The sequence below is a fragment of the Ovis aries genome, chromosome 6 (assembly GCF_016772045.2).
Source record: "Ovis aries strain OAR_USU_Benz2616 breed Rambouillet chromosome 6, ARS-UI_Ramb_v3.0, whole genome shotgun sequence".
Taxonomy (NCBI): domain Eukaryota; kingdom Metazoa; phylum Chordata; class Mammalia; order Artiodactyla; family Bovidae; genus Ovis; species Ovis aries.
Genome location: NC_056059.1, coordinates 40875973 through 40903102, shown reverse-complemented (window position 1 = coordinate 40903102; position 27130 = coordinate 40875973). Strand labels below are relative to the sequence as shown.

General features: G+C 39.9%; 1 protein-coding gene across 3 annotated transcripts in view; it reads left to right on the top strand.

Annotated features, from left to right (window-relative positions):
* Positions 1–27130, top strand: part of KCNIP4 (potassium voltage-gated channel interacting protein 4) — a 1312996-nt gene that overhangs the window by 1273239 nt on the left and 12627 nt on the right. For all 3 annotated transcript variants that reach the window (XM_042251851.1, XM_004009732.5, XM_042251852.2), the window contains 2 exons: positions 18068–18137; positions 26253–26323. In XM_042251851.1, coding sequence (XP_042107785.1) covers positions 18068–18137; positions 26253–26323 — 141 coding nt within the window. The remainder of the gene's footprint in view (positions 1–18067; positions 18138–26252; positions 26324–27130) is intronic.

Sequence of the window (27130 nt, the reverse complement as noted above, 5' to 3'; positions counted from 1 at the left end):
ATGCATTAAGATTAGATCTCAATTACAGGAGAAAAACTATTAAAAATTCCAACATATGGAGGTTGAACAACACACTTCTGAATAACCAACAAATCACAGAAGAAATCAAAAAGAAATCAAAATATGCATAGAAACTAATGAAAATGAAAACACAACAACCCAAAACCTGTGGGACACTATAAAAGCAGTGCTAAGAGGAAAGTTCATAGCAATACAGGCATACCTCAAGAAACAAGAAAAAGTCAAATAAATAACCTAACTCTACAACTAAAGCAACTAGAAAAGGAAGAGTTGGAGAACCCCAGAGTTAGTAGAAGGAAAGAAATCTTAAAAATTAGGGCAGAAATAAATGCAAAAGAAACAAAAGAGACCATAGCAAAAATCAACAAAGCCAAAAGCTGGTTCTTTGAAAGGATAAATAAAATTGACAAACCATTAGCCAGACTCATCAAGAAGCAAAGAGAGAAAAATCAAATCAATAAAATTAGAAATGAAAATGGAGAGATCACAACAGACAACACAGAAATACAAAGGATCATAAGAGACTACTATCAGCAGTTGTATGCCAATAAAATGGACAACGTGGAAGAAATGGACAAATTCTTAGAAAAGTACAATTTTCCAAAACTGAACCAGGAAGAAATCGAAAATCTTAACAGACCCATCACAAGCACGGAAATTGATACTGTAATCAGAAATCTTCCAGCAAACAAAAGCCCAGGTCCAGATGGCTTCACAGCTGAATTCTACCAAAAATTTCGAGAAGAGCTAACACCTATCCTACTCAAACTCTTCCAGAAAATTGCAGAGGAAGGTAAACTTCCAAACTCATTCTATGAGGCCACCATCACCCTAATACCAAAACCTGACAAAGATGTCACAAAAAAGAAAACTACAGGCCAATATCTCTGATGAACATAGATGCAAAAATCCTCAACAAAATTCTAGCAATCAGAATCCAACAACACATTAAAAAGATCATACACCATGACCAAGTGGGCTTTATCCCAGGGATGCAAGGATTCTTCAATATCCGCAAATCAATCAATGTAATTCACCACATTAACAAATTGAAAAATAAAAACCATATGATTATCTCAATAGATGCAGAGAAGGCCTTTGACAAAATTCAGCATCCATTTATGATAAAAACTCTCCAGAAAGCAGGAATAGAAGGAACATATCTCAACATAATAAAAGCTATCTATGACAAACCCACAGCAAACATTATCCTCAATGGTGAAAAATTGAAAGCATTTCCCCTAAAGTCAGGAACAAGACAAGGGTGTCCACTTTCACCGCTACTATTCAACATAGTTCTGGAAGTTTTGGCCACAGCAATCAGAGCAGAAAAAGAAATAAAAGGAATCCAAATTGGAAAAGAAGAAGTAAAACTCTCACTGTTTGCAGATGACATGATCCTCTACATGGAAAACCCTAAAGACTCCACCAGAAAATTACTAGAACTAATCAATGAATATAGTAAAATGAGTTTTAACAATCCAATTGTTAAATACAGTAAGGTGCTTAAAATTTGTATGGAACTAAGAAATGTTTTTGTCTGACCCTGGTGGTCTCCCCTTAATTTCTATTATTGTAATTATAATACATGGTCACAAGGGTTGGGAAGTGGAGCCAAGATTTGGATCTCGAAATTCCAAGGACAGAGATGTCTTTAAGAGAAAGTGGTGACCTTGAACAACACAGCACGAGGCATCAAAAATGTCCCTCAGCAAAACTGGATAGAAGAGAGCAGAAGAATTACAGGAGAAAAAATATTTTGGAGTGCAAGGAGTTCTAAAATCTTGCACATGAGTTTTAGAGGAAACTGCCAGAGCAAGTTTATTTTCTAATCTTTTAAAAGCCAGCAATTGTTTGAGTGTATATCCATTCGGGATAAATGTTTTTAATACTCTGTTTGAAAAAATGCTGGGCTCTGTAAGAATCAGTCCCTGCTTTTGAGGCATTTACCAACTCTAAACAGAGCAGAGCAGTCCACAAACAGAACCTAGTGATAAGAGTAATACAAGTTCACGGCATGGCACCATGTAAATTTTGAAAATTCTCCTACTAGTGTAGAATATGGAGGTGTCTTTAAATTGTCAGGCAACTAAGACAGTAACTTTTCAAAGCAACCCCAGTTTCAAACCAGAGAACTGGGGAGTGGAAATTTAATTTACAAAAGCTGATGCTTTTCCAATTGGATTACATATTAAACAGGGTGGAATAATAGGTGAAGACAGTCAGGCTTCCCAATTATATGTCTCTGAGAATCAGACTCTCCATCCATCATCTTTATTGTATCACTAAATTCACATCATCTATCTTTCAAGTCATCCTTACTGGAGGTGGTGGGGTATTTTGTTTTCACAATTTAATCAACTAATGAATGGGAAATATTTTTGAATCTCAAAGGATAAAACATTATCTTGGTTATGAGATAATCATACTATAAGTAGCTTGATATGCTCATATCTTGAAAACTAAGAAGATAAAAGTCACTTTCCTAAATTTAAATATATGCAATTATGATACAGCTATAGCATATAACACAATCAAACAATACAATTTGCTTAAGCATCCTTGCATAAAGAGACCTTAAATCTAATCTGGAGGGACTCCAGTCACATTGTAATACAGTAAATAATTAATAAGCAGTTGGATTCATACTCAAAATAAGCATTTCATGTTTCTGTTCAGTCGCCCATTTGTGTCCGACTCTTTGCGACCCCATGGACTGCAGCAGCCCAGGGTTCTCTGTCCCTCCTATCTCCCGAAGTTTGTCCAGGTTCATGTCCATTGCATCGGTGATGCCATCCAGCCATCTCATCCTCTGACACCTTCTTCTTCTGCCCTCAGTCTTTCCCAGCATCAGGAATTTTTCCAATGAGTTAGCTGTTTGCATCAAATGACCAAAATACTGGAATTTCAGCTTCAGCATCAGTCCTTCCAATGAGTATTCAGGGTTGATTTCCCTTAAGATTGACTGGTTTGATCTCCTGGCTATCCAAGGGACTCTCGGGATTCTTCTCCAGCACCATAGTTTGAAGGCATCGATTCTTTGTCTCTCTGTCTTCTTTATGGTCCAGCTCTCACAACCATACATGACCACTGAGAAAACCATGGCCTTGACTACACAGACTTTTGTTGGAAGAGCAATGTCTCTGCTTTCTAACACACTGTCTAGATTTGTCATTCACTTATGTTATAACAAATATATACATATATATATTACATGCACATTAAGTTCTCAGATGAATTTTAAATATATCTTTACCTTGCCACTATTTCCAGATCTCAATGTGTTCACCAATGCTGAAGTTGCTCTCTGAACTTGTCCTTTTGGGGTTTTGTGGAGGCTTCATGGTATAGGCATGGTTGATTAAATCATTATCCATTGGTGATTGAATTGAACTTCCAGCTCCTCTCCCCTCCCTGGAGGTCAGAGAGCTGGGATTGAAAATTCTAACTCTCTAACTACCTGGTTGGCTCCCCTGACAACCATCCCCCATCCTTGCATCAGTACAGTTCCGTTCAACTCAGTCACTCAGTCCTGTCCAACTCTTTGTGACCCCATGGACAGCAGCACTCCAGGCCTCCCTGTCCATCACCAACTCCCGAAGCTTACTCAAACTCATGCCCAGTGAGTCGGTGACACCATCCAACCATCTCATCCTCTGTCGTTCCCTTCTCCTGCCTTCAGTCTTTCCCAGCATCAGGGTCTTTTCAAATGAATCAGTTCTTCACATCAGGTGGCCAAAGTATTGGAGTTTCAGCTTCAACATCAGTCCTTCCAATGAAGAGTTAGAACTGATTTCCTTTAGGATGGACTAGTTGGATCTCCTTGCAGTCCAAGGGACTCTCAAGAGTCTTCTCCAACTCTACAGTTCAAAGGCATCAATTCTTCAGTGCTCAGCTTTCTTTATAGTCCAACTCTCACATCCATACATGACCACTGGAAAAACCATAGCCTTGACTAGCCGGACCTTTGTTAGCAAAGTAATGTCTCTGCTTTTTAATATGCTGTCTAGGTTAGTCATAACTTTCTTTCCAAGGAGTAAGTGTTTTTTAATTTCATGGCTGCAGTCACCATTCACAGTGATTTTGGAGCCCCAAAAAATAATGTCTGCCACTGTTTCCCCATCTATTTGCCATGAAGTGATGGGACCAGATGCCGTGATCTTAGTTTTCTGAATGCTGAGCTTTAAGCCAACTTTTTCACTCTCCTCTTTCAGTTTCATCAAGAGGATCTTGCACGGGATCCAACAATTACCTTATTAACATCACAAGAGATACCTTTATCTCTCTCATAGTTTTAGGAACTCTGTGCTAGAAATGGAGACTCAGAAGAAACATATATTTCTCCTTATAAATCACAGTATTCAAGTGTCCCTTCTGCTTTCCATTCATTGGGTAGTTTGTATTTGGTTCCAGCAAACCTTTAGGGACCATGAAATATACTTTTCCCATGGGTTTGGAAGCAGGAAGAAATTGTTGATAAATAGCCCTATAGACATCTGTTCTTGCCTTGTTCAATCCATCGATTGCCTTTCTGTGTATCTCATGGGTTATTTCCACATGTTCTTCTAAGTGTTCTAGATGCCTTCTGGTCTCTCCTTATGAACTTTTAGCTGGCTCACTTTAAGTGTGATTTCTGACAATCTTACTACTTAAGAAGATAACTTCCTTTGAGAATTGTCAACTTGCTTGTTATCAGTTCTTGCTAGAAGGATGAGATGCTCTACTTATTTGGGGGAGTGATCTTAATCTCCCTTTTTTCTTCCCTGGACCAAATGCCTAGTGTCCAGTCTTTGTTTTGTCCATTGCATGCTGTGCTACTTATTAAAGAGGTGTCATCCACTTCCTTTGTCAGAAAGAATACCCAAAAGAATAGTTTTTGGACAAAACATGGATGCCATGACATTTCTATTTGTAGAAACCCAAGCTTTTCAAGTTAAGCACATGGATGCCTTCTTTGGCAACAGGAGTAGATGTGAGGGTTGATGAAAAACCACAGATGCTTAAAAGATGTGACATAAAAGGCTCCCCAAGGAATTATTTATTTCACAAGGACTTTTACTTTTTATTTTTTCCCATGATATTTTTGTATTAATTCTTTTTGGATCTGCAATGATTTATGGGAAGAGGAGATTTCAGCCAGCGAGTAGACAAATATTAGCTACAGAATACATCTGATTTGCATATCACTACAACCATTTATGGAAAATTCCATCAGAGTTCTGACAACCTTCAAGGAAATGCTAAAAGACTTTCTGAAGAGGTAAAAGTGTAAGGACTCACAATGCACCTCAAAAAAGAATTTCTTTAGCACTTTCCTATGCATACATGGATCTCTCTGCAAAGCCCCATTCCCAATGCTTTTCATGGATTACTGTATTGCTAATGTACTCCCCTAAACATTAGTAGGGAAAACTTTTCTTTAATGAATAAAAGGCTCTTGAGTTTCCTCTGACATTTACTTCCAGTATGTGGCCTTTTATTCTTCTCAGCTGTCATTTACAATTGCAGTGTTCCCTGTCTTTGAGGGTAAACTCTGATGATATTAGAGAGAGCAGATTCAATTTATAAAGCTAGACAGGGAGGCATAACTCATATCTGCTTTGTAGGCTCATTGCCTTATATCAGCCCAGCATTCTACTGGGTTCAACTGCTTTGGTGGATATCATTTAACCCTAGGATAGCCATGCTGAGGTAATAGTCACTCTTTGTATAATGGAGTTCTGTTTACCAAATTCCAGGTCGTTAATATTGTACTGACAGTTCACATCAAATATGATGTGCAAAGAAGAGTTCTAAGATAGAAACATAATGTGGAATTATCTTATTAATCCTCATAGCCACCCTCTAGTGTCAATAGTTATCCCCATGTGACAGAGGAGAACAAGGGGACTTCGCGGGAATGTTTGTCTGAAGCTCTGCAACTTTTAAGTAGAAGAGAGGTTCCGTGCAGTTCTATCTCACTCCAGAGCCCAGGAGCATAAGCATTTCACTAGTCGCTTCTAAATGCTTCCCGACAGAAGGGCACCAGCTATTAAATGGACATGAAGGTGTCTGTGATATCCACATATCAGGCTAGACATCAGAAAAGCCAGACACAGGTAAGGCTCAGCAGCCCATCGTGTGCTTTACGGGTAATTCCTATAACCTCAAACTCAGTCTCCTCAGTTTAAAAATGAGGCCACTAGACTAGATTACAGGTATCCCTGCTTTAGGGATACAGACCTACATTAGCCCCTCTTTTTGCTAATGAAAAGAAGTCTGAAGAGGATTTGCACCTTTATGTAGAAAAGCAAAAAGCAAAATATAGCATACAGCATTCCTTTTACAGTTAGCTGCTACAGAGGCAGCACACCCCAAGCACCAACGGGCACCATCAAGCTCCCTCCCCCAAGAACTACCCTCTGCATCTGTGAGCAGATGAAGAACTGTGAGCTTTGAACTGTGTCTGTGAGCATCTCTGCTTTATGGTGACTGCTTCTGTGTTTTCTGCCATTTCAGCTTTTCGGAGGTTTTATGAGAGCACTCTACTTTTCAAGAGCAGGAGAAACCCATTTAAGCTCTAAAGTTGCTTAAATCCTCAAACTCTGTGGTCAATAGACTAGGCTCTGCTATTTTATAATTATGAGAACGTAGGTAGTTTCTTTCTAACAGTTTGCTCATCAGTAAAATGGAGGTAATGCTTGCATCTATACATTCCCATGAGAAAATCCAGGGAAAGCATTTAACACAATGTATTAACTTTCATCATCATCGCTATCATCATCACCATCATCATGCTAATTATTATTATTACAAAAGTTTCTCACTTACTAGTATGGATATTCAGAGAAGGCAATGGCACCCCACTCCAGTACTCTTGCCTGGAAAATCCCATGGACAGAGGAGCCTGGTAGGCTCAGTTCATGGGGTCACTAAGGGTCGGACACAACTGAACGACTTCACTTTCACTTTTCACTTTCATGTATTGGAGAAGGAAATGGCAACCCACTCCAGTGTTCTTGCCTGGAGAATCCCAGGGACGGGGCAGCCTGGTGGGCTGCTGTCTATGGGGTCACACAGAGTCGGACATGACTGAAGTGACTTAGCAGCAGTATGGATATTAGTAGTAGCAAAATAGTCATAGTACATTTATAACGGACCTTGCCACGTGTCTCATAACACTACCTAAGGCAGCTGAGTAGGATCAACAGAAAATGGCATAGCAGTTACATGCTAAGAAAATCTCACTCTACATTTATCACATTATGATCATATCATTGTGAGGGGTTTAAGAAGCACTGAAGGAAACTTGCTGGTCCTAACAGATTAATATACCAGCCAGCACAGCACCAGGAAATCCTAGCTACTTAACAGTTGATGGAGTAGTTCACTTAACCTGTCCTAAAATCTTGGACTTTTCCCAAGGCACTTTGGTGTCCAGCCATTCATATTCAGATTAAAGTGTATGTGGTAAGGAAGAAGGTAGAGAGGTCCTTGCTGAACTAAAGGCAATCATTTCTCAAAAAATAAATTTAAAACATTTAATTTTCCCCAAATCTCACAAACTACAATTATATATGTTGTGGTTCAGTCACTAAGTCATGTCTGACTCTGCCACCCCATGGACTGCCTCACACCAGGCTTCTCTGTCCTTATCCATGTCCCAAAGTTGTTGTTTTGGGGACACCAACAAATTCATATCCATTGAGTCAGTGACGCTATCTAAACTTCTCAGCCTCTGTTGTCCTCTTCTCCTTTTGCCTTCAATCTCTCCCAGCATCAGAGTTCTTTCCAATGAGTCAGTTCTTCACATTAGGTGACCAAATATTGCAGCTTCAGCTTTAGCATTGGTTCTTCCAATATTTAGGGTTGATTTCCTTTAGGATTAACTGATTTGATCTCCTTATTATCCAAGGGACTCTCAAGAGTCTTCTCCAGCATCGCAATTCAAAAGCATCAATTCTTCAGCATTCAGCCTTCTTCATGGTACAACTGTCACATCCGTACATGACTACTAGAATACCGGGGTCCAGCCCCGGTGGATCCAGGGTAATTCGAAGCCGGGACAGCGTGGTGAGGAAAAAGTTATTTATTTCAAAATACAAAAGAGATTAGGAAAGAATAGTGTAGTAGGAAATTGTAGTGGAGAAAAGAGGCTGAATAACTTGGTTTACGTGGAAAGCCAATAAAGTTCCAGACAAAGAACTTGCACTGTCTACATTGGGCCACCAGCGCCCACTTGAATATCGAAGGGTGCCCCACCTTAGGCTCCCTTTCACGTGGATCTTAAAAGCCAGGGCAAGAAAGTAGACTCGGCGAGCCTCCACGTTCCAGATGGGAATTCAGACAAAAAAGGAGAGGGAGGGAGAGGGAGAAAGAGAGAGAGAGCCAACACCGGGGGAGCCAGATGTCCAAGAAACTAGTTCAAGAGACTAGTCCGAGAAACTGGTCCATCCTTTATTGTTCAGGAGGCTTTTTATACTTTTTGATTGTACATAGAGATCAATGGGTAATACAAAATTATGCAGTGTCAGCAGCCCTGACTCTTATCGAGACCAGGCTTTCTCTCTGCATACCTAGTTGTATACACAAGTCTTAGGTGATTTACATCATCTTTTGGCCAGAAGGCCAATTAACATTTTACGGCCCTTTTCTGATAAGGGTTCGCCAACCAGAAGACTTATTTGTCTTTAAAATGTTGTTCTTTCCAAAGTCTGGTGCCACTCTCAGAAAGCACTAAATAAAGTTACATTCTTACATAGCAAGGATACAACAATTTATAACCAGTAAAAGGAGTACAGTGATTTATAACAAAGAGAAAAGTAATTAACTCAAAAGTCTAGTGTTGCTAACATCAAAACTACTATATTCCTTTTTATATATCCCAATTACATTGATTAATATCCTTCAGGTGCCTAAAAGATAAACAATATGGAGCTCTGGCAGCAGTCATTGAGTCAACAGTGAAACCCATCACCAATATAATTTTTAGCTCTTTAGAAAAGGCTCTGTATCTTTAAGATGCTTTAAGCTTTGTGCCTCTTGCTGTTGGGGGGCTGTAAGCAATTCAGAAATTGTAAAAGTCTGGGGGAACCTGTCAGGCAAGTTAGAGAGCGATCAGAGCAGTATGAGCTGAAACATTCCTTTCATATGCAGGAGACTGAAGCCCTCAGTCAACTTTTTTCCAGAGGATGTCAAAAGAGTGGAAAGCACAGTACAATAAAGCAGGCAGACTCCGGTTTTGGGGGTAGATGTTCAGGAAAACCCAGGGGCAACCCCTGAAGCCAGATCACGCCTTTGCGTTTTGTCCGGCTTCCTTCCTCATGACCTTTGTAACAGGCGGGATTCCTCACACAGGCTCCCGGCACTAGAAAAATCATAGCTTTGACTATATGAACCTTTGTATGTGTATATATAAATATATATATGGGCTTCTGAGATGGCTCAGAGGTTAAAGCATCTGCCTGAAATGCAGGAGACCTGGGTTCAATCCCTGGGTAAGGAAGATCCCCTGGAGAAGGAAATGGCAACCCACTCCAGTATTCTTGCCTGGAGAATCCCATGGGCAGAGGAGCCTGGTGGGCTACAGTCATATATATTTAATTTTAAAAAAATTTTAATGAATACTGCAGTTTGGGTTGAAAGGCTTCCTTTTGCATGTGGCTCTCTCCAACAGAGCCACCATAATGGAAGAAGATGTGGAAGCAAACAAATGTAGTGTGTCTTCTCGAAAGAAGTGTTTCCATAGCTGGATCTCCAAGAAGAAGCCTTCTTTTTTAGTCCTAAAAAATTATAATCCAAAAGACAAGTTAACATTGCAATTAATGAAGTCAGGAAGGTGTAAGTTTGATTACACTAATCTACAAATTCCATAAAAGCCAAAATGGAATATTTAAAAATTCACTCTGTATCCTTGGTGCCCAGGAGAGTGCTTAATGCATGGAACACACTAAAGGACAATTTATTTAAAGAGTAAACACAGGTATTCCCATCTCTTTCAGAATTTTCCACAGTTTATTGTGATCCACACAGTCAAAGGCTTTGGCATAGTCAATAAAGCAGTACTGGATGTTTATCTGGACTCTCTTGCTTTTCCAATGATCCAGCGGATGTTGGCAATTTGACCTCTGGCTCCTGTATGCAGGTCAGGAAGCAACAGTTAGAACTGGACATGGAACAACAGACTGGTTCCAAATAGGGAAAGGAGGACGTCAAGGCTGTATACTGTCACCCTGCTTATTTAACTTCTATGCAGAGTACATCATGAGAAACACTAGGCTGGAGGAAGCACACGCTGGAATCAAGATTGCCGGGAGAAATATCAATAACCTCAGATATGCAGATGACACCACCCTTATGGCAGAAAGTGAAGAAAAACTAAACAGTCTCTTGATGAAAGTGAAAGAAGAGAGTGAAAAGGTTGATTTAAAGCTCAACATTCAGAAAACGAAGATCATGGCATCTGGTCCCATCACTTCATGGCAAATAGATGGGAAACAGTGGAAACAGTGGCTGACTTTATCTTTCTGGGATCCAAAATCACTGCAGATAGTGATTGCAGCCATGAAATTAAAAGACGCTTACTCCTTGGAAGGAAAGTTACGACCAAACTAGATAGTATATTAAAAAGCAGAGACATTACTTTGAAAACAAAGATCTGTCTAGTCAAGGCTATGGTTTTTCCAGTGCTCATGTATGGATATGAGAGTAGGAATATAAAACTGAGTGCAGAAGAATTGATGCTTTTGAACTATGGTGTTGCAGAAGACTCTTGAGAGTCCCTTGGATTGCAAGGAGATCCAACCAGTCCATCCTAAAACAGATCAGTCCTGGGTGTTTATTGGAGGGACTGATGTTGAAGCTGAAACTCTGATACTTTGGCCACCCGATGTGGAGAGCTGACTCATTTGAAAAGACCTTGATGCTGGGAAGGATTGAGGGCAGGAGGAGCCAGGGATGACAGAGGATGAGATGGCTGGATGGCATCACCGACTCAATGGACATGGGTTTGGGTGGACTCTGGGAGTTGGTGATGGACAGGGAGGCCTGGCGTGCTGTGGTTCATGGGGTCACGAAGAGTCAGAGATGACTGAGCGACTGAACTGAACTGACTGAAACACATGTATGCCTCTGTAAAAAACTGTGTGACTCCAACAAGTTACAGAATTTTCATCTCTCCAAGCTTCATTTTCATCTCTAACTAACCCTTACTTTTCAGGGTTAGTGAAAATGCTATTTAATAAAAGAGATGTTGTAGGTAAGAAGGCAGTGAATGTACACTCATTAAACATCTGTTACTGTGGTGATGTGGTCCAGCAGCCTGCCATCAAAGCATCCTTGTCTGCATGAAAATCTGTGCATCACTTTATCCCTTGGAGGGATCTGGACACACACCTTGATATCCCCTAGTAATTTTCAGAATGATAATTAGATTCATGAGGAAAGCAAATTATTGTTGTTTGTTCATGGGATTTGGTGAATATCGAATCACCATATGATTCTGGTCAGCAACGCCTCTCGATGTGAAGCTTTCTCATAAACCAGTGGTGGTAGCACATGTGGGTACAGCCCTTCTGGAAATCAATGTGACTGTGCATACGAAGAGCCTTAACATGGTTTAGAGCTGTAACATGGTTTAAACCCTTTGGTCTTATGAACCTCCTTCTGGGATTAGTCATAAAGAAAGAACCACAGGTGGAACCACAGATGTATACACTAGAATGTTAGTTACGTTACTATTCCTATGTAGTTCAAAAATGTGCTGCACTTCCCTAAATACCCAACAGTATGGTAAATGCAGCGGACACATTATTATGCAGCCTTCAATAATAATGAAATGTTACAGTCAGGATATTTTTTTATGGTAAAAACAATCAGATGCAATGCTACATTCTTATTCTAATTTTATTATTGTTTGTTGTTCAGTCACTAAGTTGTGTCCAACTTCTAATTTTATATGCATGGCATATTAATATACAGTTAGATAGTGAAGTGAAAGTGAAGTCGCTCAGTCAGTCCGACTCTTTGTGACCCCATGGACTGTAGCCTACCAGGCTTCTCTGTCCATGGGATTTTCCAGGCAAGGATAGTGGAGTAGGTTGCCATTTCTTTCTCCATACAGTTAGATAAAGGACCAAAATATCCTTACAGTAATATGATTATAGGTGATTTTTATCTACTTTATTTTTTCTATAGACAACATATTTTCACTACATGACCATTTGCTAATAATCAGATGAAATATCAATAGAAAATAAAATACAGAAGCCATAAAGCTTATAGAAGGTTATAGTAACTTCTCACAGTATAGATAAGTGAGATTTCCTCACTTTCTCTAAAGCTGGGAACTCTATTACTTCTTGGTGTTATGGTGAAGAAAGCCAAATTAACAAATTCATGCTTCAATGTTTAGCCCTTTCTGAACTTCTTTGAAAATATCATCCTTTAAAAATGATATCAGGGGAAGTGGTCCAGTGGTTAAGAATCCACTTTCAGCGAAGGGGATGCAGGTTCAATCCCCAGCTGGGGAACTAAGATCTCACATGCTGTAGAGCAAGTAAGCCCGCTCCACAACCAGAGAGTACATGAGCCGCAATGAAAGAACCTGCAAGACTCAATGAAGATCTCATGTGAAGTGGCTTTGGTTCAGTTCAGGCTCTCAGTCGTGTCCGATGCTTTGCAACCCCACTGATTGCAATATGTAATGCTTCCCTGTCTATCACGCACTCCCGGAGCTTTCCCAAACTCATGTCCTTCGAGTTGGTGACGCCATCCAACCATCTCATCCTCCGTCATCCCCTTCTCCTCCTGCCTTCAATTTTTCCCAGCATCAGGGTCTTTTCTAAGGAGTCAGTTCTTCACATCAGGTGGCCAAAGTATTGGAGTTTCAACTTCAGCACTGGTCCTTTCAGTGAATATTCAGGACTGATTTCTTTTAAGATTGATTAGTTTGATCTCCTTGCAGTCCAAAGCACTCCTCCCCAACACCACAGTTCAACACCATTGATTCTCTTGAGCTCAGCTCTCTTTATAGTCCAATTCTCACATCCATTCATGACCACTGGAAAAACCACAGCTTTGACTAGAAGGACCTTAGTCGGCAAAGTAATGTCTCTGCTTCTGAATATGCTGTCTAGGTTGGTCATAACTTTTCTTCCAAGGAGCAAGTGTTTTTTAATTTCATGGCTGCAGTCACCATCTTCAGTGATTTTGGAACCCAAAAAAATAAAGTCTGTCACTATTTCCATTGTTTCCCCACCTATTTGCTATGAATTGATCAGGCTGGATGCCATGATCTTCATTTTTTGAATGTTGAGTTTTAAGCCAGCTTTTTCACTCTCCTCTTTCATTTTCAACTAGTTCTTCTTTGCTTTCTGCCATAAGGGTGTTATCATCTACATATCTGAGATTATTGATATTTCTCCCAGCAATCTTGATTCCAGTTTATGCTTCATCCAGCCCAGCATTTCACATGATGTAGTCTTCATATAAATTAAATAAGCAGGGTGACAATATATAGCCTTGACGTACTCCTTTCCCAATTTTAAACCAGTCTGTTGTTCCATGTCAGGTTCTAACTGTCGCTTCTTGACCTGTATACAGATTTCTCAGGAGGCAGGTCAGGTGGTCTGGTATTCCCATCTCTTTAAGAATTTTCCCTAGTTTGTTGTGGTCTATACAGTCAAAGGCTTTGGCATAATCAATAAAGCAGAAGTAGATGTTTTTCTGGTTTTCTCTTGCTTTTTTGATGATCAAACGGATGTTGGCAATGTAATCTCTGGTTCCTCTGCCTTTTCTAAATCCAGCTTGAACATCTGGAAATTCTCAGTTCATATGCTGTTGAAGCGTGGCTTGGAGAATTTTGAGCATTACTTTGCTAGCGTGTGAGATGAGTGCAGTTGTACAGTAGTTTGAACACCTGTCCCTCAGTAACTCAGATCAGTACTACCACTCTTGTTAGACAAGCAAAAATATACTGCATTCTTTTAAATTTGTTATGTATTTAGGATCTTGTTTGTTATGGCAAGAGTTAACCTGACACAGCCACAGTGTTTATGGTTTACACTTAGCTGTATGCATGTGCAGATCAAACTCTTCTTGATGGAGAGATGAAGATACCTCTTTTGTGCAGAAATGACTCAATAAAACTGGTAAGGGAGGAGTTAGAAAATAGACTGTTGTACTGCTCTGTAAGTCACTAGCATCCTGAAAAATATGATTAACCTTTTCCTGAAGGTAGTAAAATGTATTGCTTTCCCATAAGAACTCTTTCAAATAAATAGAAGATCATCAGTTCAGTTCAGTTCAGTCGCTCAGTCGTATCCGACTCTTTGCGACCCCATGAATCGCAGCACACCAGGCCTCCCTGTCTAACACCAACTCCCGGAGTTTACTCAAACTCGTGTGCATTGAGTCAGTGTTGCCATCCAACCATCTCATGCTCTGTCTTCCCCTTCTCCTCCTGCCCTCAATCTTTCCCAGCATTAGGGTCTTTTCAAATGAGTCACTCTTTGCATCACTTGGGCAAAATATTGGAGTTTCAGATTCAACATCAGTCCCTCCAATGAACACCCAGGACTGATCTCCTTTAGGATGGACTGATTAGATCTTCTTGCAGTCCAAGGGACCCTCAAGAGTCTTCTCTAACACCACAGTTCAAAAGCATCAATTCTTTGGCCCTCAGCTTTCTTTATAGTCCAACTCTCACATCCATACATGACTACTGGAAAAACCATAGCCTTGATTAGTCAGACCTTTGTTGGCAAAGTAATGTCTCTGCTTTTTAATATGCTGTCCAGGTTGGTCATAACTTTCCTTCCAAGGAGTAAGCGTCTTTTAATTTCATGGCTGCAATCACCATCTGCAGTGATTTTGGAGCCCCCCAAAATAAATTCTGACACTGTTTCCACTGTTTCCCCATCTATTTGTTATGAAGTGATGGAACCAGATGCCATGATCTTAGTTTTCACTCCTGGATTATTTTTATCATCTTATTTATTGCTTTTTACCTTTCTTCTTCCATCTGGATGCAGGTCTCATGAAAATAAGACATTTAACTTGTTTTCTACTGCTCCCTCATTTCTTAGAAAAGTTCCTAGAATAATAGACCTACAGTATGTATGGGCTAAAGCTGTGAGACAAATTAGCTTGCTGAGTCTTACCACCTTAGAACTTGACCAGGAATTTTCAGTTGACACAGATTTTGTCTGACCCAGACATATGACTAAACATAAAGCAAACACATATGAGACTGTCAATTTCTGAATTTCAATTCACATTATAAGATATATCTATCAAATGCATCTAGAGACTAAAGGCAGCTGACAAGTTTGCTAACCGCAGGTATCCCTTCATTTCCCATCTTTGTGTCTTGCTAGAGTCATTTGAACTCTGAGGCAAGTGTCTAGTTTTGGCCTTGCATATGTTCACCACCTGATGGCAGACAGCTATCTATTTGCTCTCTCCTTACTATTCCCAGCAGATGGCTCCGAGATAAATAGCCAATCAATCACAATTTCCATGCATGAGAGGGTCTAACTACAAAGTGCTTATTTGCTCTTAAAATTGGTTCTGTCGCTGCCAACTAGATAAAGTCATTTAGTCAAAACTTTTGAGTGATGAACTATATACATACCATCTTCTTTCCTCTTGGAGTTGTAACTCTTGATTGTTCATTTATTCATGTACTAGTCAGGATTTTCCAGAAGAACAAAGCCAATAGATGTGTATGTATACAGGAAATGATTTATTTAAACAATTGGCTCATATGATTGTGAAGGCTTAGCCAGTCCAGAATCTGACGGAAGAGGGAGACAGGCTAGAGACTCAGGAACTCAAGAAGGAACTGCAGTTCAAGTTCAAAGGCATCTGCTGTAGAACCAAGAAAAATCAGTGTTGCCTATCAGGTCCCAAGGCTGGAAAATTCTCTTTTGCTCTGGAGAAATTAGCCTTTTGTTCCATTCAGGTCTTCAAATGATTTAGGTAAGGCCTACTCATATGCTGGAGGGTAAATTCTTTTACTCAAAATCCACCAATTTAAATGTAAATCTCATTCAAAAACACCGTTATAGAAAGATCCAGAATAACGTTTGACCAAATAACTGGGCATCATGGCCCAGACAAATTGATATATAAAAGTAAACATCCTAATTTGCTTGCTTGGGTGTTTGTTTGTGTTTTCCTAATTTGTTTCTGGCTGCCGTTCCGTTGCTGCGATTCTCTTTGTTCCGCAGGGTCATTCATTTCCACGGGGCTTATTTAACACAAAACCTTGTGGCAAGCTGGAAAGTTTCAAGCTCACACTCCAACTCTTCCACTGGATCTGAGTAACAAGGCACCTGACCACAGAACCTAGCTCCTTTTCAGTGAATGGAGATATCTATGTCATTATAATAATCGAATGGGAAAAATACACATTGACCACAAGCCTGTAACACAAGCTTCACATTGGCAACTACTATTTGAAGCTGTGTTAATGTATCAAAGGTATAACCTTTCAAACCAACAAAGAGAATAGACAATTCCTCATGTGAGGCACATGACAGTTGTGAGTAACTGAGTTTTAGAAAAAGGAAACATCAAATTAATACGTCAAGTTAATTCAGGAGGGGACAATGATTTCAAGAGTTAAGCATTTTAAAGGCCACAAATGATTTTTTAATATCCCAGAAATAGCCTCAGATCCCAGAAATAGCCTCAGAATATCCATGTCTCATGTCAGAGGAATTAGCATACCTCTGATTCTCCCCCAGTGAATCTTGGAGATGCTGGTAGACCAGGGGGGTTCTGTGAGAACTGAAGTGAGGGAGCTTACAGAAAATGGGCCTGTTCCTGAAAAGCTACTCAGAAGGGCCAGACAGAACTTATCACTTCCCCACCTTCGGTATGCAGTTAGCATCCCACGTGTGGTTTGATGTCAAATTACTTTGTGATTGCCAGTCTCAACTGCTCCAGGGATCTCTCCAGTTCAGATTCCTGACCAGATTGTTTTTGAAACTCCAGAGTGAAAGCATTTTTAGCCCTTACATCAGTGTCAAGTCCACTTGATTAGTCCTCACCTCAGCATAAAGGCAGACCTTATATGGCATTGGGCTTCCCTGGTGACTCAGACAGTAAAGAATCTGCCTGCAATACAGGAGACTGGATTCGATCCCTGGGTTGGGAAGACCCCCCGGAGAAGGAGGGGGGGGTGTTCTTGCCTGGAAAATTCCATGGACAGAGGAGCCTGGCGGGCCACAGTCCATGGGGTCACAAAGAGATGGACACGACTAGGCAACTAACACATTCACTTTCACTTTGTATGACATTTTAGATTTCAGTTTCTCTTGTAGAAAATTTCCATTTCAGAGGGGTACCTTTGCTCTCTGGCCCCATCAAGTCAATAATCCAACATTAGTGGCATTCCTGTGATCAGTATCCATTAGTCTTAAATAACTCCAACCATGGGACAAAGGTGGGAATTCATTACATTCAGGCATCCTCCTTTTACACCCTCCTGTTTAGAACTTAAAAAAATCTTGGGGTCTTTCCTTACTCAAGTGATTTATTTCTACCCTTTGTTATTATGCAGTCTGGAGCAATCTGTAGCTATTCCTGCTGGAGGCTTGTGGGGCCACCTTAGACCCAAGCGAGCACACCATTTTCACATTAAACTAAAGATGATGTGTGTGTCCAGCACATCCGCAGAGGACACAACACGAAGGTCCAGTCAAGACCATATCAGAAACCTCTTGCAGTCTTCTTGCTGAATGAAAAACAAATTTCCTCCTACCCATAGATAACATATATATATGTTCTTAAAAACAACCCTGTGGTTTTTAATGTGTCAGTCCAGCTGTGATGTGGATACTATGGAAAGATTTTTACATCAGCAACTTTTTTTCATTCTATGAGAACTGGAACAAAGAGAAGTTTATAGTGCACTTTTATTCTTTTTGTGATAATGGATGGATGGATGGATAACTTTCTTGGTTCAGCTTTGCACAGTAGACAGTCCTATTTCAAAATGTGCAGAAAAATCCATTTTATGAACACTTTGCTCATATTGCTTCTCTCCCACTTCCTCTAGGAATGTCCCAGCGGGGTTGTTAATGAAGATACCTTCAAAGAGATTTACTCGCAGTTCTTTCCACAGGGAGGTAGGTACAAATGTGGATCAGTGAGCATACTTTCAACTAGAATTACGCTTGCAATCTTGAGTTTGGTTTAATCTTTCATGGCATGACTCTACATTTTTCATCTTTACATCCAAGAATTAATACACAGCATGCTGCCCATGTGACTCAATATATCATAAAAGTGAGCTACTTACAAATTATCAAATATCCAAGAGTTCACTCTTCAGCTGAATACAAGTAGTATTACCAAGTGCCTGTTGCCACATCCCTCAAAGGCATGGCTCTTTCTGACTGTGATGGATGGGTCCTGAAAGCTGCAAAGCTTTCACATGCATTACAATGTCTCATTCTCCCAACTTTCAAAATTAGAAACTGTAATTATCCTCAGTTTTTTGGATCTGAAATCTGGGGCTTAGAGAAGCTAAATGTTTAGCTCAGGCTCATACACCCACTAAAATGGCAGATCTAGGTTAGAATCCCCTGTGGCTCAAGTGATAATCTGTCTGCAGTGCAGCAGACTCGGGTTTGACACCTGAGTGAGGAAGATCCTCTAGAGAAAGGAATGGCTACCCACTCTAGTATTCTTGCCGGATAATCCTATGGAGAGATGATCCTGGTGGGCTACAGTCCATAGCACTGCAAAGCGTCAGACATGACTGAGCAACTAACTACTACTAGGTTAGAACCCAGATATTTCTGGAGTCTTATCTAGGCTTTCTTCTGCTCCTTTCTGCTCTTCCTCTCTCTTTCAGGAACTCTTTACTATCACCCCTCCCCCTGCATCTAAGAAAATCAATACCACTCTAGACATTATTTTAACTGGGAAGAAAACAAAGAGAGCGTAATGACAATGTGTACATATTAGAGATGAGTGAAGAGATACATCTGCCAGTGGAACTTATGGTCTCTCCTTTGATCACTCATCACTGGCAGGATGCCCAGCTCAAACTTGTCCTGCAAACTTCCATGTTTGCAGCCGTGTGTGAGGTGCTGATGATGCAAGGGGAGTGAGACTGCCCTGAAGGATGGTAGAGCCTAGTGTAGCAGATGGGCAGCGCCAGCATGAAAAATAAACATGAAGATGGGAGTTAACAACATAATATTATGAGAACACAATGTAGGCACAATTAGACCAGCTGAACGACAGGGAGGGCATAAAAGATTCGATCCAGATAAACCGAACCTGAGTTGAAGGAGCTGCCGTTCGTCAGGCATCTAATACATGTCTGGCCCTGGCATGTGTTACCCATTACCCTCCAACAACTCTAGCTACGATTCTCCCTTTCCAGACATGTGGAAACCAAGGTGCACAGAAATCCTAGTCATCACCTTTTTACTTTCCTACTTAAAAGAGTCACTATCATCTGGTGCCAAAATAACTGCAGTGTTCTCCTAGGTAGTCTTTCTGATCCCACCCCTCTTTTCTACTCCCCCACCATGGTTTATTCTCACATGAGCCAGAGTTATCCTGGGAAAAGGTAGGTTGCATCACTGCTCTGCCCAGAATCTTCCACCCACTCAGAGCAAAAGCCACAGTCACTGTCTCCTGTTCTCTCTCTGCCTCATCCTACACTGACCCTCCCTTTTGCTCACCTCATTCCAGCTACCCTGGCCTATTGCCCTTCCTCCAGCACACCAGTCCTTTTGCTGCCTCTGAGCTTTTTTTTCTTATTATTAAAAAATTTTTGGCTGCTTTGCACCAACATATGAGATCTTATTCGCCACCCCCTCCAGAGATCAACCCCGTGCCCCCTGCAGTAGAAGGGCAGAGCCCTAACCACTGGGCCACCAGGGTAGTCCTGCCTCTGGGCCTTTGACTTCGTTTTTCTCTCTGTCTGGAATCTCTCTTCTCCCAAACATCCATCTCAGTATCTCATCACCTCTGCTTTCATTCAAATGCCACCTTCTCAGTGAGGCTTCCTCTGGCCACCCTGGCTTAAACCTCAACCCCGTAAACATCCCCCGTGCCCTTTTCCTGCTTTCACTTTCTCTTTAGCGCTCAAGAGCATCTAATAATGTATATTTTATTTATTTTTGTGGTTGCTTACCATCTCTTTTTCCACTAGAATGTCATTTCCAAGGGAACGGAATTTTTTGTCTGTTTTGCTCACTGCTATATCCACAGGTCACGGAACACCGAGTGACAAGTAGTCCCACTAATACTGCAAACATGAGCAAATGTGTGGCTGAGTGAATGACATCTGCCTCATCGTGGGGTGATACCTGTAAAAGCCATTTTTAATGGATACAACACTTCACTATTACTATTTTATACAAAAACTCGATTCACTTTTGGCTTTATGTATTTCGGTAGGTTGAAGACAATTTTGTGCGTGGATTATCAAAATGGAAATTCTCCCTTAAGATGGACTTTTCAAAGAATTAAATAAAAATTCTGAGAAAACGAACAGTGATCCATTATTACATGAATTTGCATATGTCATGGGGGACAACTCCCCCAGCTCATCTTGTTACTAACCACCCACACACAGGTATTGGGTCTGATGCCAGGCTTGTAATGGGTCTATTGTCTGCATTAATAACGAATTTAGAATATCATTTGTTTAATACATATTTCTAAATTATTAAAAACCACGGAATTTTTTAAAAGAATGATGTTTACTATAAACTGTCTGCCAATGTATTTATAGGCATTAATATCAAAGCCCTTAGCACAAATGGAAATCTTTTAGCTATTTTTGCTTATCTCAAATGAAAGTTATTACATACTACAAATTGGATACAACGTCACATTAAAAATGTATCTTTATCTGAAAAATAACATTTCAACATTAGAGAACATCTACTTAAGCATAATAATTTGCAAGTGAGTCTTGTTATAAAGTCCAAAGGGATTTGCGGAAAAATCACTTTTGCACTTTTAAAAATCCTTTGAATATTCATGTTAATTGAATGCATAAATCTAAAAGCATCCAGTATTACTGAAGAAAATGAAATATTTAAAGAAAGATGACTTGCAATTTTAAAAATTAATATCGTGCATGCAAATTGTATCTTGCAGTGCTGCTAGAAAAGGGAAAATGTCCTAAGAAAGAATGTATTCTCTGGTGGCAGTCAAATCCCTGTTAGGACATCCTCACACTTGTGTGAAGTCATTTATTTAGTTTGATGGCCTGAAAGCAACAGATGTCTCTCATTAGGAGTCGTAGCAATGATGGGACCATAAATCACAATGTCTCACCATTTCCTCCAGGAAGAGACTTTGTCTTATTGCCAGAATCTCCTGCAATTTATACTGTGTCAGGCTCTTGAGTTTTCTCTACGGCTTAGCTGGATGGTTTACCAAACACAACTTGTTTGGAGTCCTGGATATCAGCACAGCTGAACTGGGCAGAGGCTTCCTGTGTGTAGGGGATAAAGTATGTCTCCTATAAAACAAGCCAAGAGGAAACCGCATTACCTATATCATTACAGCAGTGTTTTCCAATGCCACCTACAGGGAAGCCTAAGCTTAGAAGCTCTTCAGGCATTTTTAAAGTGCATGAAACTTACAGTCTCCTGGTTTACCCCTGCATGTGTTGTAGGAATTTTGCACTTACTTCAACTATATGAGGCACCCAATCAACAGTTATTGAAGGAATGAGTTTCAGTCAGAAGAATCTAAACAAGTATTTATTGAACATCCACTGTGTAAGGCACTTGAGGCATTTAGATGAGTTTTATGGACATAAAGATTTAAGTACTTTTTCCCAAATAACTGCATCCACTGAATACACTTCTATTTCTAGGAATTTTCAGGGTGATTTATAGAGGACATAGTGAAGAGATACTACCACTCACGTAGTGAGTGAACCCACCTTACTGCAGTCACAGTGCCGTGAATTGTATATCCAAATGCAATGAACTAATTCTGTATCTTGTGCATGAATTCAGGCGGGAATAGGGGATGCTGGTGGGAAGAAAGAAATCAACCAGACTGATTTCAATCCACAGACCTGGAACATGATAACCAAGTGCATTTGTTCAAATATTCTGAAATATGTGTACCAGTGGCCTTTCCAATCAAGGGATTAGTAGATATTATAACTATGGTCTGGGCATAGTTAGGGTAAAGGCACTGGACTAAGTCAAGAGTCCTGAGTTTATGGATAGCCATTACCAACGCCAAGATGTGTGACTTAAATAGTTTATTTCTCTGGGCCTCAGGTTGTTCATTTACCAAATGTGGAACAGAAGAATCCTTAAGTTTTCTTTCTAGTCTAACACTCTATTATTTTTGGTGGGGGGGCTGTGCCACATGACTTCCAGGGTCTTAATTTCTCCCAGGGATTGAATCCAGCCCCTCAGCAGTGAAAGCCTGAAATCCTATCCAGTGGACCACAAGGGAATTCCCTAATATTCTTTATTTATAAGAGTAAGTGTTGATATGTCTTGATTTCATTATTGACTCTACCACTGGCTAACTGGGTGACCATAGCTACTATCCTTAACATTATCTATACCCATTTTCCACTTTTGTTAAATGTAGATAAATAGCTAAATGGTATGGAAGATCCTTCCTAGTCTAAGACTCCATAAATTTTGTCCCCTATCTGTAAAATTTCAACATCTAATTTTCAGTAAATTCAGCTTCATAAGTAAAGCTATGAGAAACTGAACAAAGTCAACATATGAAATTCAGTAACTGTTTTCATCGTTTGGAAAGAGTTGTGGTCAGAGGAGACATGTCAGGTCATACAGGAAGAACAAAGACCATTGTTAGATATTTTGAACCCCAATCTGTACTGAAATCTAGACTCCAGAATGCCAGTTACTCATCCTTTTAGCAGATGTTTGCTGAGTATTTAAGAAGAGCATAGTCAGATGAAGTCAGACTGAGATCCTTTTGTGGACAGTCTCATTTTTCTCTGCAGAATCCATTTCTATGCACAGCAGACACTTTCGATGCTTTAGCTCTAAAGCTAGTAGCATCATTCTCCTTCTTTAAAAACTTTCACTATCTCCAATTGCCTGCTGAAGAAATTCAAGCTCTGTCAGAACCTCAATACTTTTCATGAAGTAATGATACTAGTCTTCACTGAACATGAAGTGTTAGTTGCTCAGTTGTGTCTGACTCTTTGCAACCCCATGGACTGGAGCTTATCAAGCTCTTCAGTCTATGGAATTCTCCAGGCAAGAATGCAAGAGTGAGTAGCTATTCCCTCCTCCAGGGGATCTTCCTGACCCAGGGATTGAATTTGGGTCTCCTGCATAAAGGTAGATTCCTTACCATCTGAGTGACCAGGGAAGCCCTGAGCTTGAAGTTCCATTAAATTAGAAGTTCAGACCCTCTCACAATAGAGATTTCATACACACACACACACACACACACACACACAAAATAGGAACTTTTTCTAATGGAATATATTAAATCTGTAAAAAAAATGATCACATTTATTTGAGGTGCTTGAAATGAGAGTGACTTGTCTATGAAGGAATAACAATGATAACTGATTTGGTGAACATTTAACATTTGCCTAAGACTGTTCTAAGAACTTGCATGTAGTATCTCATTTAATGTCTTCATGAGGACTCTATGAAGTACTGGAGAAGGCAATGGTACCCCACTCCAGTACTCTTGCCTGGAAAACCCCATGGATGGAGAAGCCTGGTAGGCTGCAGTCCATGGGGTCACTAGGAGTCGGACATGACTATGAAGTACACATTGTTATCATTTTGTAGGTGAGGAAACTGAGTTTCAGAGAGCTTAAACAATTTGCCATAGCCACATGATTAATAGTTGGTTGAGCTGAGATTCAAATTTGGGCCATCTGAGAGATGATACCATCTCTCCGCCTGATATCTCCTATCTAGGCTGGAAAACTGGCTTCATTTCCAGGAAACTTGTCGAGATACATTTAGAGGAATAGGACATCCTCTGAACCACATTAGGGCAAACCCTCAGAGTGTGGGTCCGATAGGTCAAGGTTTAAATTAAACAACCCCATCTGAAAAGAATGGTAATTATTATATGCCTATGTTATCTTGGTCTTTTAAATTTTAAAAATTTGCCAGTATTGTTTGTTCTGCACCTTATACTCATGGTGAGTTCTGTTTGCTAAGGTAAAGGCATTTACCCTGACTGTATAAAGTAACAAAATATCTGCTTAATGAGCTCATTTGAAAATAGGCAAAATCCCTTTTTTTTCCCCTAAAGATAAGTTTAACATTCCATCTGTCAACTCATTTCTCCATAGGGCACTAAATAGTTCAAGAAGTCTATGAAAATATTGCTGACAGCAAAACATGTTCATAAAAAAGGGGGGGGCTGGTAATTCTTGATAATTCTAATGGAACTTCCCAACAATTGCACTAAGTTGATTGCAATTAAAATCCTAGCTCCATACCCAAAAGGGTTTCTTCCTGCAACCTGTCAACACTAGATGGACATCCACCCTACTTACAGTCCTTTTATGTATTACTTAGGCCCAATTGTGGTGTCTGTTTGGTTCATTGAAAACATATTAATTCACATGTTTAAAGATAAGTGGTTCCTCATATCATATTTTGGAGAAGGAAATGGCCACTCATTCTAATATTCTTGCCTGGAGAATCCCATGGACAAAGGAGCCTGGCAGGCTACTGTCCATGGGGTTGCAAGAGTCAGACGTGACTTAGCAACTAAACCACTATATCATATTTAAAGGTAAGAGATGAAAAACAATGTCACCATTATTTTGAGAAATTGAGTGTACCGTTTACCTCATGAAATACATGGCCTTCAAGAGAGTTAACCAGCGGGGTGAAGCATTCAGGAAAATAATGCCTACAAAAGCCACGGCTGCCTGCAAGCTAGGAGAGGAGTCTGCACGACTTCTGAACTCCGTTATCTGGAGAGAGAAATTCTCTACTGCTTCTGTGACTTAGTCTCTTGACAGCCTTCAAAAAGCAATTCATAAAGTAAAGGCGAACAGAACTTTTGTTAAATCCCAATAAAAATAAAGGATAAAAGTTATAAAATAGAAATAGATGAGATTTTAAACAGAAGATAAAAGGCTAGAGCCAATGATCTAAAAGGTTACTATTTTTTAATATAAAAAAGGTTAAGATAAAAGGCTAAAACCCATGAGATGAAACATTTAAAATAATCACATAAATTTGATCAAGGGTCAAGCGCAGAGGGACTTAAAATGAAAACTGCACTAAGGAAAGAAAACAATAAGAAATATATATATATATATATATATATATATATATATATATATATATATAATACATTTCAAGTAAAAGGCAGAAAGTTCAGAGAATACAGAGACAAAGGAAAAAAGGGAAGAGGAAGGAAAAAATCTCGAGGGAAATAACATACTAGAAGCAAACTCAGAGGAAGTTTTGGATTTCAGAGAACTTCAGTGTCCTTAGGTAGCATCTTGTGACCCCAGGACAAGTAGTCTACCATTGCCCAGAGCCTCAATCCCACCCAGGACCCAGGCAAAGCAGGAGCAACCCACTACTTGCAACTGGGAAACTTTAGGACCACACAATCCATTTCAACATGACCACAGAAACTTCCCAAATCACTCCTGTTTCCACTTCATCAGGCAACCTTACTGGGTATGGGCTAGCATGGCGATTTGGTCAGAAATGCTTAAGTGATGTTCCACTCTACTGCCAATGGACTGTGTGGCTTTGGTTTATCCCAGAGAAGTACTGGGATACCTCTCTGAATCCCAGTATCCTTATCTGGGCTGTACAATGATGAACTAATAATTACACCACCAATAATAGCAATTCATCTGTGTCTCATTATTAGTATTTTATTATTTCACTTCTTTCAGAGATAGTCCCTGCCAAGCACTAATCAATTTCTAGATTTCACTTGCTTAAGCCTCACACCCACCTAAGGTAACATTACTCATCCCAGTGTCAGTAGCATCATCCAAGACGCCTGTGTATTCGGAGAAATTCCATCCAGAAACTTAGAGAGCTTCTCTCACCAGTGGTCTCTGTAGGTAACTCATGCCTATGAACCTCAAATTACAACCCACTACTGAGAGAGGATGGGCAGCTGGGAAGAAAGCAAAGAAACCACAAGTCAAAGTGTATTCTCCTGAGTAGAAGAGGCTTGGACATGCTATCTAAATCGTTTGTAGGATATTGAAATGCTAACTTATCATTATTTTATTTCCAACATTTCAGACTCTACAACATATGCACATTTTCTGTTCAATGCATTCGATACGGACCACAATGGAGCTGTAAGTTTTGAGGTAAGTCTTAAGTTTCTTGTGTGTGTGTGTGTGTGTTTTAATAATGCTTTGACTTTGCATACACTGAAAGGGATTTAGTGCTGTTAGGGAGAAAATTTGTGTTTGGTGGTATAATATTTTTTGGCTTTTTGAGCCTTTTATTACTTTATTATTGTTGCATTAAGAATATTCAACAAGAGTGGACATCTTTGTCTTGCTCCTAATACTGAGAGAAAGTTTTCCATTTTCTCCACTGAGTGTGATGTTAGCTGTGGCCTTTTCATATATCGCCTTTATTATGTTGAGGTACTTTCCTTCTATTCCCAGCTTGTTGGCAGTATACATCTTGAAAGAGTATTGAACTTGTCAAATGCTTTTTCTGCATCTATTGAGATGATCCTAAGATTTGTATCCTTAATTCTGTCAATGTGGAATATTATATTACCTTATTTTCATGTATTGATTCACCTTTCTATCCCCAGGGATAAATTCTACTTTGTCATGGAGTATAATCATTGTAATGTGCTCTTGGATTTGGTTTGCTAGTGTTTTGTTGAGGACTTTTGCATCTGTGTGTGTCAGGAATATCGGCCTGTAATTTTCTTGTAATTTTTTCATCTGGTTTTGGCACCAGGTAAGGCTGGCCTAATTTGGAAGTGTTTCTTCCACATCAATTTTTTGGAACAGTTTGAAAAAGGTTGGTGTTCTTTAAATATCTGGCAGAATTCACCAAGGAAGCCATCTGCGACTAGGCTTGTCTCTTTGGGGCAGTCTGTGATTACTGAATCAGTTTCCTAGTTATAGATCTGCTCATAGTTTTTATTTCTT